Here is a 12,756-nt window from a genome sequence, read left to right as displayed (position 1 = left end):
ACACACACACAGACAGACACACACAGACAGACACACACAGACAGACACACACAGACACACAGACACACACTCAGACAGACACACAGACACACACTCAGACAGACTCACAGACACACACTCAGACAGAGAGACACACACACTCACAGACAGACACACGCGCACACACACACACACACACACAGACAGACAGACACACAGACAGACAGACACACGCACACACACGCACAGACACACACACAGACAGACAGACAGACACACGCACAGACACACACACAGACAGACTCACAGACACGCACACACACAGACAGACACACACAGACACACACACACAGACACACAGACACACACACTTCTGAAACAGGTTTATTTCAATAATCATTGCTTTATACACTGACCAAAAAGATCCAGAAACACTGGTTTTATTACATGAATATTTTAGGTTATGTTAAATTTGCAGAAAGTATGTTCTGTATTTTCTGCTGTGGTTCTGCACTGTGAGATTAACAATGATGTTTACACTATACAGACAAATGATTTCTTCACATAACAGTACGATGCTAATAAAGGAGGACTGAAGACATTTTACAGATTAACCCTGTCATGGTATTTCTGATAAGGATCGTTGAGGTACCAGTTTCTTCGTTTCCAAAAAGATGTCGTCATTTTGTCTAATTTTTTGCACTGAGTCTTATTGCAGAATACATGCTCTCTTAAACGCTTCTTTCTGGCTGCTGATTTTTTCCAAAGCTTCTTCTTGTATCCAGCCTGAAAAACAAACATCATTCAGTTTAACTGACAAGCTGCTTGACTTAGAGGTGACAATACTAATCGGTGGATTGTATGCAACTCAATTACTGCTTATAAGGACTTTTCAGACTGTGCTTAATCGCAGATTATCATGGTTTTAAACCTCAAATTTAGTCTCGGGTAGAGGAACGTTTCACACTTGTAATTTAAAAATGGGGTTAGCACCACTTTTCATTCAGGGTTCTAACTCTACTCAGAAGCAGCGATTAGCATCTTTGTAGCATCATTTAGAGGTATTAATAGGTATGTTTTACAGTGTGAGGCGATGTGGTGTTTGAACGTCACGGTTAGATGCTTAGCAACAGACAACCAATGAGAAATTGACCCACACATCCCATGTGCAAACCAAGACGTTGTACCACAAAACAGTTGAGTATCATCAGGTGGCAAAACACTAAGCATCACAGAAGTGCACGCCGTAGCGAGAGGAAAAAAGTGATGCTAAAATCCTAGCACACGTTGGATATCAACGGACCTCTGCTCAACTACATGACAAATTTTAAAAGATAAAAAAAAGTGCTTACAAATCTCTGAAAATTAACAGAACGTGCTTGGGTGAAAAACGACTTGAAAGCGTAAGACCTGGCGTTATTTGAAAGGGTCATGCGCTGAATTTATCCAATCATGGTTGTGGACACTGTAAATTAGTATATTAAGACACAATTTTGAAATGTACTGTGTGAAAAGTACAATCTATAAATGTAATTTACATTTAAATTAACCTAAAATCTTATTCTTATTTTTAATAAGAAGGTAAATCAATGAAAGAAGGTCTCACTAACACAGTTGTCCATTGAATGTCAAATCTTTTGTTAACCACCTCCAATTTAGGAGTATAAATTCACTGGTTGTAATTATTTACAAAAATGTTCAAATCAGTGGCCTGGCTTACCTTCCTCCTCACCCACAGCCCACAGTGCAGCCTCAGAAATCTATACACCACAGCTTTCACGGTCTTCCTCTTGCCCTTCTTCACACTGTAATATGTTATGGTTCTGCAGGGCTGCTGCGTCAGTGATGGGATTAGAGGAGACACTCTGCACAATAAGAGATTATTACAACATAGGACATAAAATTCCTCAAAAAGAGTTTGATGAGTTGCAAAAACAATTATTGCATCTCATCATACAGTAAATCTAGAAATGCACTGTTCCAGCAATGGGAATCTTGAGCTAGAGATAAAATAGATAACTTTCATGCCATGGACTAGCCATGCATGATGTTGAGCAATGTGACAGATAGGACACAAATGTAGGACATCACACTTTTAATGCTTTTTATAACTTTGCAACAGGAGCTCTAATTGAGTCACTCCATTAGAAAGCAGCATCGGCAGATTCATTTATTTAATACAGACAGCAAATTAAGCTATAATTTAAATCAAAGCTTTAATGTACATACAGTAAGTGTTACAGTATGGGTTATGTAGCAATCCTGAGTGTTTGGAAAAGCTTTGACATCTTTTTGAATAATGAATTTTCTCTCTGAACTTTACCGTTGAAGTAGCGTCTGATGATGAAGACCACAAGCATCAAGAGAAGGCGGCGCTTTAAAATGAAGCTGTCGCTGAACAAGTGAAGAGAAGCGAGAGAGAAACACAGGAGCTTTGACTGCGTGATTAAAACACGACTGTCCCACAACTGCAAGAGGTCTCACTATACCTGAAAATGACAATGAGACGTGTTGAGACACTGAGCTCGCGGTGTTAGTGCTAGTTCTGGTGTCTAAGAGTCTATAATACACACACACACATGCTAACGACATTAGCATAACGTTAGCATAGCATTAGCTAGCCATGCTCGTTTATAGATAACAGATGTCTAAAACAACTACGTGCCATACAAATCACTTAGACGAGCACAAACTGAATAAGCAAAATGTTAAATGCGAAAACATTGCTACCTAACAGTCCTCTAGTCAAGGTGGCCGCCATCTTGAATCTGTGTGACCCTTGACCTAGAGCGTGCAGCTAGGACAAAAAAAAGTAAGCCGTCGGGAAAAGCGCAGTGCAGTTAAACTAAAAAAAAAAAGTAAACATTGAAGCGTTTGTCTTTATGGGAAAAAACAACAATAACATGTTTTTGTGTTTAGTCTTTAATTAACACGGACAATAGTTACGCTCCAGTTGTGATGGATATATAGGTTGTATAATATAAAATCTTGTACTATTGTATATTGACATATACAGTATGGGCACTTTTCATATTTTAAAAAATACATATCATTTTTGACAAATTCTTTTTTTTTGTCAAACTACCAATAAAAACACCTTTAAAAAAATTTACTACCTTTCTATTATGATTTTTTCATACTTTCCAACCTCCTTATATGTGCCATAATCACTTTTCTCCTTGTCGCACACCCAGACTTTAAAACTTCAACAATGAAAATACAGTTTAAAAATATGACTTATCTGGTAACTATTAATGTACCCGAATTAAACACTAGTAAATTCATTAAAATTCATTATAGTAATTAATGTGAGACTACTATCAATATTACTTTTTATACAAAATATAGCTGTCACACAGTATTGGTGTCATTTCCACCTAATGCTGTAATGTCCCTTTAAAAAGTTTGGGTGAAAGATTGTTTAGGTGGTTTCTATGGAAACGTTCAGGGACATCAGAGCACATGATGGACTTGGAGGGAATGTAAAATTTTCATCAACAACAAATGAAGAAAAATCAAGGTAAATATTGCTAGATCAGTTAATATATTTATTGTACGTCATTTCCAAACATGCGTCATTTCCACCTTCAAGGGTGTTTTTAAAAAGCTAAAAAAATTTAAGTTAAATAAGAGTATTTTGCATATATCACATGCTAAGTATTAACTCAAAGCTAATCAGTGAAGCTATCTTCCATTTTTTCACAAAAAACTACAGAAATGTCATTTCCACCACAGTCATTTCCACCACACTGCCCTCTGTGGTGGAAAAGACAGCATGTGGTGGAAATGACATTTATGGTTAAAAAGTACAATTGATATGGATTGTGAGAGAAGATTTGTGTAATATTTTTATATTATAATATATATTACAATACTTTTTATATTTATATCATTTTTTATTTCTAAATTATATTACTTTTATATTAATTGATTTTGTTTTTATCTATTTTTAAGATGCGGTCACAGGTCTATAGGGACAAAATGAAAGCTGACCCTATAAAATATGAAGAGAGACTTAAAAGAGACAGGGAAAGATTACCTGAGGAAAAATGAAAAAGGAGTAGTAAAAGCAATTGCAGATCTGTCAAAGTGGGAGCAAGCAAAGGAGATCAAAGAAAATCAAAGAAATAGACGAGAGGAGATTAAAAAACCCTCACAATGTAGGCCTACCTTTCCATATCAGATGGGCTGGAAGAAACTCACTTGGAACTTTCTGGAGGCTGGCCATGGAAAAGGCCCTGCTGATGGGATAGGAGCAGCAGTGAAAAGAAGAGCTGATGACATCATAGCTAGAGGGAAGGACATACTAAATGCTCGGGTGCTCTTTGAGGAGCTTCAACAGCAAAAGTCTGCCATAGAGCTCTTCTATGTTGAGCCAGAAGAAATTGAGTGTATGGACATTCATGTGCCATCCGAGCTACATTACAAACAATCCGTGGCACAATGAAGATTCATCAGGTAATGGTTGACAATGCACAGTCGTCTCAAACAAATAATTTTACATGAATTAAGTTCATGCCTTAACAGTTTTTACTCTCCTTTCAGATAACCTCTGCTAGCCCAAGCCAATTGTCATGGAGAATCCCTAGTTGCTTTTGCTCTCACCTCATGACTGCAAATGCTTCAATCCAGAAACAGTCATGTTCCAGCATTGGGACGAAGCTTCTCCCTCAACCAGTACATCACATCCTGATACACCTCAAATAGGTCTGCGGCACATTGTGGACTTGAACGAGGGACACGTTGGTCAGTAGTGTGCTGTGAAGTATGATGGAGATATTTATCCTGTCATCATACAGGATATGATGTCTACAGTGGTGCTCTGGTTAAAACCATGAGCCGTGTTGGTCTCAATCGTTTTTTGCCTCTAAGGGATGACATAATCTGGTACCAAACCAAGAACATCATAGGCCTAATCCCTGAGAATGTACCAGTGACCAAACATCACAAGGAAATGATTGTGTCTGTCTGGGAAGAAATATGTGAAACACTTAATTAGATGTGGCCTCGAATCACATCACACACATACGAATTACATACACACACATGCGCACATGAGCAAACGCTCTCTCTCTCACACACATGCAAACGTACATACATTCACACATTCAAGATGCTCAAAATTTTCCACATTCCACATCTCTGTTTAAATGTTACAGTTTCAGGTGTTCTTTACAGTTACTCTTTACAGAAGATGAGTGTTCATTTAAGAGACCAATAAGAACATTTCAGAACATTAACCTCATAATTATCTCACATTGTTGAATTTTTTTATGCATCTTTTATTGCTTGTATTTTCCCTGGCCATCAGTTGTGTCAGTTCTTTACAGCATGCACTGTAACCGTTCATCTGTGAGACAAATCAGTTTTATACATCAGCCACACCTGTTTTAGTGCTGAGTTTGTTTAATGACTCTGTGAATTGAGTTTACTGAGTTTACATATTTTTCTAACAAATATATCTACTGTTTCTCTACATTCACGTTACATTCATTGTAATTTCCACCACACCCTGTCATTTCCATCACCACACACATTTTTTTTAAATATTTAAAAAGTTCTCATCACACTAAATATTTATCCACAATTTATGATATTGTGCTCTACTTAGTATAAATATTCATGTTATTTATTTTCAAATAAACTCTTACCAAACCTAATATTAAATTTCAGAGCATTGGTCCTTAGTGCAGTTAATTTATCTCATTAACAAATATCATAATATCTCATATCAAATATATAATTAATGTACATTGTGGAAAAACTGGTAAAACTAGTTACAAAAATGATCTTAGACAATTCTTGAGTGGCATAAATTATTCTATTTTTTAATAACAGCTGTATATTGAGATGTGGTGGAAATGACATTTGTTCATTGCAGGTCAGAAAAAATGTAAAATATTAACAGTTTCTCTTGTAATCTAAGTTTGTCCTCTAACAGACCTTAAAACTAGAGAAATTATTTAAACTTATGAGAATGTGTTACCTAACTTTTGATCAAGTTTTTTTTGTTCAACTTCACAAAGCTAAAAGTGCCCCTAGTTGAAGAAACACCCATATAGACCTTAGCACATGTGTAGGTGCAGTGTGTGTGTGCAGTGTGTGCGTGCAGCTTTTCATTCCACTCAAGCAGCCTGATTAATCAGAGACACACTTGATTAATCAGTATATCTTGGCTTTCAGTAAACTCAGCCATGGCGGCTTCTTGGTTGGACTGAAAACCTGCACCTACACCACCCTGGACTATAGATTAAAAACATTTAGACAGAATAGGAGATGAAAGTAATTAGGCCAATTTGAGACTATCCTGTCTCAGTTTCCTGAATGAATCCACCTCGAATACCTTCCTTTGTCCCTGCAGCCGGCTGCACAAGCTTATATTATCCACTTACCTGTAGATTTCCCCAACATCATGCTAGTCTGACCTAATGATGTAGTCCAAGTCAAGAGCATACATCACCTTCAGATGACTTCTTGTTGTTACTGTAATAATAAAATCAAATCAAAATAATAAAATGTTTTCACTGACTCTGGAAAAATACTTCATGAGAATTCATTTGAAACTTGTGCAAAGTTTATTTTCTAGCCAAGGCCATTTGTGTTTCTTTTAAAAGTTTCAAAATGACATTAATCTTTTAAATAATGAAAAGATTACAGATTCCATAAACAGTTCCTTATACAGTTCTTTCCATAAACAGTTCCTTATGTACCATATGTAATAAAATATAAAGAGGCTCAAGTAAATAAATACAATCTTACAGGCAACTGGAAGAGTCCAGAATTATCCAAATCCTCACTATACAACATATTAAAGACCAGTGCTATAACTAAACAATACATGTTTCTCATTGTATTCTCACTGTCAGATGTGTCCCAACTGACCTTGTTAAAAAGAAGATAAACACAAACATCTACAATGATACTCCTTTGCATTCATTCAGCCAGTGTGCAGTGTACAGAAGTGAACAACATCATTTGTTGACAGTTGACAGAAGACAGTTTGATTTGTCAGAGTGCACATATAAAAAACCCAGGCAACTGAAAACATCTAGGAACTATGAACATCAGAAAGGTGCAAATATTTTGTCAGGTATTCAGTAGAATTTCTGAGTTTGCAATAGCTTGAAAGGATTTTGAGTTTGTTTTTGGTCTGTGCATTGCCATTGTGTCACCACCCTGCATACACAGGATCTGCATCACACGGGACTCCATACACCTGGCGAGAAGGACGGTCCTTCCGCAGAAGTGGGGCACGAGAGAGAGACAGTTCACCGTCTGTATCCCTCCTCCGACGAAAAACCAGTAGGGAAATAAACAGAAGAAACACTGAAGGGATCAGAGAAAGAAGATGGGTTAAATTGTTTGAAGTGTCTAAAAAAAAATAACAATACATAGCAGTAATTAACTTTTTTTTTTTTTTTTTTTTACAAATTGTCCTCCAGAATTTTTCATACTTAGTTTATTATATGTATATTTTCAGAAAGCCTTTAAGAATGACTTTGAATTGTAATAACTATATCAGGTAACTATTGCAAATTCACTATAGACTTTAGCTAGTACATGGCAAGTATGCACACACACAAACACACACACGCGCACCCACGCGTATGTACATACATGCTCACACACCCACGCACACACACACGCTCACATCCACGCACACACAAAATGTTTACACAAAATTGCACTCATGTAGAGAATGTTTTTTAAATAAAGTGACATTTTGCCTCTATGGATGGAAATATTTGGGAAACCCTGTAGATAACATCTTAAAATTGTTGTATCTGTTTACATTTATTATGATAAAGGGTTAAAAAAATTCATACATCCTCCTCCAATGACAATTAGAGCTATGGTGAGAGGAGAAAGTTCGCACGTGTCTCCAGCCTTCCTGAAGAAAGTCTCCATGCAATAACCTGGAGCAGTGCTGCCCTCGGGGCAAAACGCATCACTAGGGCACTGAATTGGATTAACATCAGGACTCTGTAAGGGAAATAGGTCAGAAAAAGGTCTTAGATTAAAGCAAAAAAGGTATTAAATATACTACCCCAACAGTATATTAGGAATGAAGAGTTTGAATATGAATGCCTGTTTTTGACTGAACAAGTAACACATAGAAACACAGAAAATGAGGCACAATATAATTTTGGTTCATTTGTCAAATTTGCTTGATGGTTGTCTGATTAATTGTTTGATAACTCCGAGTTAACAACAGCCTAGGGTTAGGGATAGGGCTCACTCAGTCTCGCACTCATTTTCTACCGCTTATCCGAACAGTGGCAGTGGCATTGCATCACATGTATTATACAGTTTACAAGAGCAGAAGGACCAAAGAGTTTGAATCCTGTTTTGTGTGTGTGTGTGTGTGTGTGTGTGTGTGTGTGTGTGTGTGTGTGTGTGTGTGTGTGTGTTCGGAGGTTATAATCACTCACTGGGCAGTAGTGATCTTCAGGGCAGACGTCACAGTTCTCCTGGCCCCATTGGACCTGATAGAATCCGCTGCTGCAGATCTGGCACATTTTCTGGTGGGAGGTCTTGTACATGCCTGCAAAACATACAGAAGTTACTAGATAAACACAGTACAACATGTAAGTTCTTGTTATCCTTTGCACTTAGCATGTATTCAGTTTCTGAAAGAGGAGCAAACAAAAATGAAACAAAAAACCTGATTTAGAGCTGTATGAATGCATTGTCCTTATTTCAATAGGGTTGGTATTGACTCTTAAAATAAACTCTTCATGCCTAAAATGTACTCCTAGGATTAACCTCTACTCCTTGCTTCAACACATTCTTTGTATTACAGCTGACACTACTGTCAGAGCTGCTGTTAAACAAAATAAAAATAACACCTTCTGACCAATGAGAATTGAGAATGCCTTAGTCCTGAGGTATAATATGTGGTATAATATTGGATGACATGGGGCACCTGGGCGACAGGGGGAACACTGCATGCTGCCAGTCTGTAGGGCTTCAGAGCCGGAAGGACACATTTGGCATTGAGCACAACTGGAGGAGCTGTTCAACAAGAAGACACAATTACAGCTAAATCCACTTTATTCAACATACTCAAAGCCAGCGTTATACCGGGGATCCAGCTATAATGTCAGTCTTGTGATACTGATATGAGCTTTACAGGCTGTAGTACAGGACCTTACAGAGGAAAATAACTGACTTGAAGTCTTTACTGTGGCTTTGATTAAAATCCCAGGATAAAGACATGTGACTCTGCCCTTCAGCCAATGTAAGCTTGAAAACACAGTACTGAGTTGTGCTGGAATTCAGAGTCATTGTAAAACGGTTGCCTGCTATCATGCTGAAACGTCTATATGTAACTAGGTCAGATATATAGCCTACACATACACCAAAAGTTGATTATAGGCCACTACATGTGCTTAAATTTACAGATAAGCCTTTGCCAAAATGTCAATGGATACAATAGTAAATACAATACACATCTTACTTGCAGTATGTACCCTCCGGACATTGGTTACAGTTGGTGGCATTCTGTGTGGATGCATAAAAACCTATATATATAAAAAAAAAAGAGCACATTTATGTTTTTAAGCTTAATGAATACTGGCTAAACAATTATTTTAACTCCATAGCTAATATAATATATAGACAAAAGATCAATAAAGCAAGTGAAAGTGAAATGTATACTGAGTTTGTGTTTAAATGGTTACCTGGAGCACAGGCCTGACATGACACTGCACTACTTTCATTAGTATAAGAACCAGCAGGACAGGCCTGACACACAGGGCTCCCTGTGAGACTGAGGAGCACGAAAGGAACAAATACAGATCAGCTTTTTCATATGGCATGGAGATGTGTACCATTAATTTGTGATACATTATTACTCACTTAGAGTAGAAGCCTGGTGTGCAGGGAAGACATGTCTTCTGGCCTGCTAGCGGTTGATAAAAGCCCAATGAGCAGGAACGACAGCCTCTGGGGAAAATACACAGCCCAGGCTCCGGACAACATGAACACAGTAACGTCTCTAGCAGAATTAACAAACAAATAAAGCTTTATTAATGTACATCTCTATTAGAACCATAGACAGTTATTACCTTAACAGTTATTGTTAGAGTTACAGTATATCAAAAGTATTTAAAACCATTACCCCCATATGTGAGCTTTTCCCAAACTGTTGCCAAAAGTTTGAAACACATAACTGTCTAATATTTCTTGTCTAATATGTATACTGGATGATTAAGATTTCGTCTTTACTAGAACACAGGTGCACAAACCTAGTCCAGCATGACAATGCTCCTGTACACATAAACACATGGTTCTCTAAGACTGATGTTAAAGAATCTGACCTCAACCCCACTGGCAAACATGAATAATAACTGTGCACCAGACCTTCTCACATGACCTCGCTAATGCCCTCACCCGACACCAATCCGTGATTAATGCTCTTGTGGCTGAATGGCAAATCCTCACAAAATGCTCCAAAATCGAGAGAAAAGCCACAAAATAAAAGTGGTGGTTATTAGAACAGCCACTAGAGCATTAACGAGATCAGGGACTGATGTCAGGTGAGGAGGCCTGGCATGCACTCAACATTCCAATTCATTCCAGAGGTGTTCAGTGGGATGAAGTCAGGACTCTGTGCAGGTTACTCAAGTGTGCTTCAAACGTTTTGGCAATACTTTGGGGAAGACCTTCCTATGGATATGATAGTCAAATGTCCACAAACTTTAGACAAGTATTGTATGTAGGACCATGTAACCTGAATAAGTGTATTATTGACTATAACATACTGTATAACCAGGCACCTCAATAGCTTAAAAAATACTGAAACCACCGATATAACCCTACATGCTTAGACAGACCATTAGTATACCCACCATTGTCATAGTAGGTGCCTGGTGCACAGGCCTCACAACTAGAGATGTTCAAGTTCGAGCAGCCAGGTGTAGTGGTGCTGAGCATGATAGGGGTGGTTGAGGACATACTCCAATTAACCGTGATGGTGGTCACGTTCTCAGTGATGGTGGTTGTGGTCACAGCTGGGGTGAGAGTAGTCTGACTTCTCACTACTCCTATAATAAACACACACAAATGACAGGATACTTTATATCAGAATTATTATTTAACTGACTTCAACAATATTAACACCCAACACAGAATACTGCTGATTTACTTTACCAGGGCTACATGATGGCCATAAAGTCAGGTGATTCTACAGATGTAAACTGTTCTTTCAGTGCTTCTTAAATCAGACTGACAGACCTGTTTGTTCTAAAAGAAACTCATCCAGCTGAGTATGATCTCCAGAGCTTACTGTGTTAGTCTGTTTTACTGATTTAATGATTGAGAAGGTCCTAGCAAATGACCAAGTTTTAGAACAATTCCCAGTACATTAGCCTGGTCAGATTAAGGGATTTGATGCATTTGCTGACCCAGAGAAGAAATTAAACTGTGCATCATGCAGTGAGCTAAACGATTGATTAAAAAAAGAAAGAATTCGCTTTTTTTATGGTAAGCTGAAGAAAAGAGGAAGTGATAAAGATACTAAATCGCTGAATTTAATTCTGATAGTTTTTATTTCCATACAAATTCACCAGATTTGATTTGCGAATCTATCTTTTAAAACAGTTTTCAAAGTCGATAAATTCAGAAATAACTAAATGAATGTGTGCCGAGTGAACTGAGACACAAACAGTGTTCCTTATTGTGCAAGTAATCACATTAAACATGTGGTACATATGCAATTATTCCTGGTCTTGTGACTTCAACACAGTCCAAACACGCAGAGTAAAGTTAGTAAAGTTGGCAAATTCTGTTTCCCTCAATACTGGGAATTTTAAATACATTGTGTGAAATTTCCACTTAGAAATATGCATTGGCTGGATCTGACCTGGGGGGGAAGCTACTCCTTATGACCCTACTGAGTCTAATAAATGAATATTAACACTTGATTTTAATATAGAAGATTAAATCTGTTCAAAAAGAAGAACATTAAATGTGTTTCAGTTTTTGTAATCTGTCAATCTTGATGTGTCAATTGATAAATGACATTTATGTGGGATTCAGAGATATTTATGACCTGGTGATCAAACCTGAGAACTTTGATACTGTCGCTCTTAAAGATAGACTAACAGACAAGACCATGTGCGTGTAAACAACACTAAAAACAAGCAAACGCTCGTGCTGTTCCTGACTGTTTCTGACTGTTCCTGGCTGTCCTGGCTAACCCTGTCATTGCTGTCATTCAGAGAACATTTTCCATCAACAACATAAAATAGAATGATTACAGAGTCTGGACTCACCGAACAAACAGAGTCCCACGACAACAGACTGGATTCCCAAATGTGCCATGTTTTCAGTGATTCCTTAAGCAGTCACAACATCTGATTTATTATAGTGAGATGGGAAATAAATCCGGTTTCGTCACTCCGCTCATTTCTTAACAATGTCTTATGACAAATGAATAATCATGTGAGTGTAAGCGCTTTGGAAATTACTGTGGATTAAACAGGGATTTTTTTTAAAGAGAAGTAAAACCACCCACTTTACACTGTACTCGATAGAGATGTTTCATAAAGCAGAGCCGAAGCGCTCAAATCAGCAGTGCGGAACAAGCCGAGTTTCACAAGCACATATAAACCCCGCCCACATTCCAAACACCGCTCATCTAAGTGGCCCACTCATCTAAGGCCACGCCCATGTAGTCTGTACAAAACATACACGTTTTTCAGCTGAGAAAATCAATCAATGGTATGTGGTCAAGTGAGTGGTGCACTGCGTTTATAGTTAATGATGTTTTAG

The 12,756-nt window shown here is 37.7% G+C and overlaps 2 protein-coding genes and 1 long non-coding RNA gene across 3 annotated transcripts; 1 reads left to right on the top strand and 2 right to left on the bottom strand.

Moving 5' to 3' along the window:
* Positions 1–350: 350 nt before the first annotated feature.
* Positions 351–2,795, bottom strand: mrpl35 (mitochondrial ribosomal protein L35). Its single transcript, XM_027172736.2, has 4 exons — positions 2,710–2,795; positions 2,303–2,468; positions 1,700–1,844; positions 351–765 (listed from the first exon to the last, which is right to left on the bottom strand). The coding sequence occupies exons 1-4, from the start codon at positions 2,738–2,740 to the stop codon at positions 583–585; spliced, it is 525 nt and encodes a 174-aa protein (XP_027028537.1). The 5' UTR covers positions 2,741–2,795; the 3' UTR covers positions 351–582.
* Positions 2,796–2,946: 151 nt separating this feature from the next.
* On the top strand, positions 2,947–6,571 carry LOC113659746. Its single transcript, XR_003444679.2, has 3 exons — positions 2,947–3,499; positions 3,934–4,437; positions 4,525–6,571. It is a non-coding gene; the product is annotated as an uncharacterized LOC113659746 (long non-coding RNA).
* si:dkey-21a6.5 (sushi, von Willebrand factor type A, EGF and pentraxin domain-containing protein 1) lies at positions 6,532–12,575 on the bottom strand. Its single transcript, XM_047821219.1, has 10 exons — positions 12,500–12,575; positions 12,258–12,338; positions 10,833–11,027; positions 9,841–9,979; positions 9,663–9,751; positions 9,440–9,503; positions 8,906–8,994; positions 8,412–8,524; positions 7,806–7,962; positions 6,532–7,305 (listed from the first exon to the last, which is right to left on the bottom strand). Exons 2-10 carry the CDS (start codon positions 12,304–12,306, stop codon positions 7,148–7,150), a joined length of 1,053 nt encoding a protein of 350 aa, XP_047677175.1. The 5' UTR covers positions 12,307–12,338; positions 12,500–12,575; the 3' UTR covers positions 6,532–7,147.
* Between the last annotated feature and the right edge of the window lie 181 nt (positions 12,576–12,756).

Source organism: Tachysurus fulvidraco, chromosome 12, assembly GCF_022655615.1.
Source record: "Tachysurus fulvidraco isolate hzauxx_2018 chromosome 12, HZAU_PFXX_2.0, whole genome shotgun sequence".
Lineage (NCBI taxonomy): Eukaryota > Metazoa > Chordata > Actinopteri > Siluriformes > Bagridae > Tachysurus > Tachysurus fulvidraco.
Note: the sequence above shows the minus strand (reverse complement) of the source record. Positions and strands in the feature narration are given on the sequence as shown.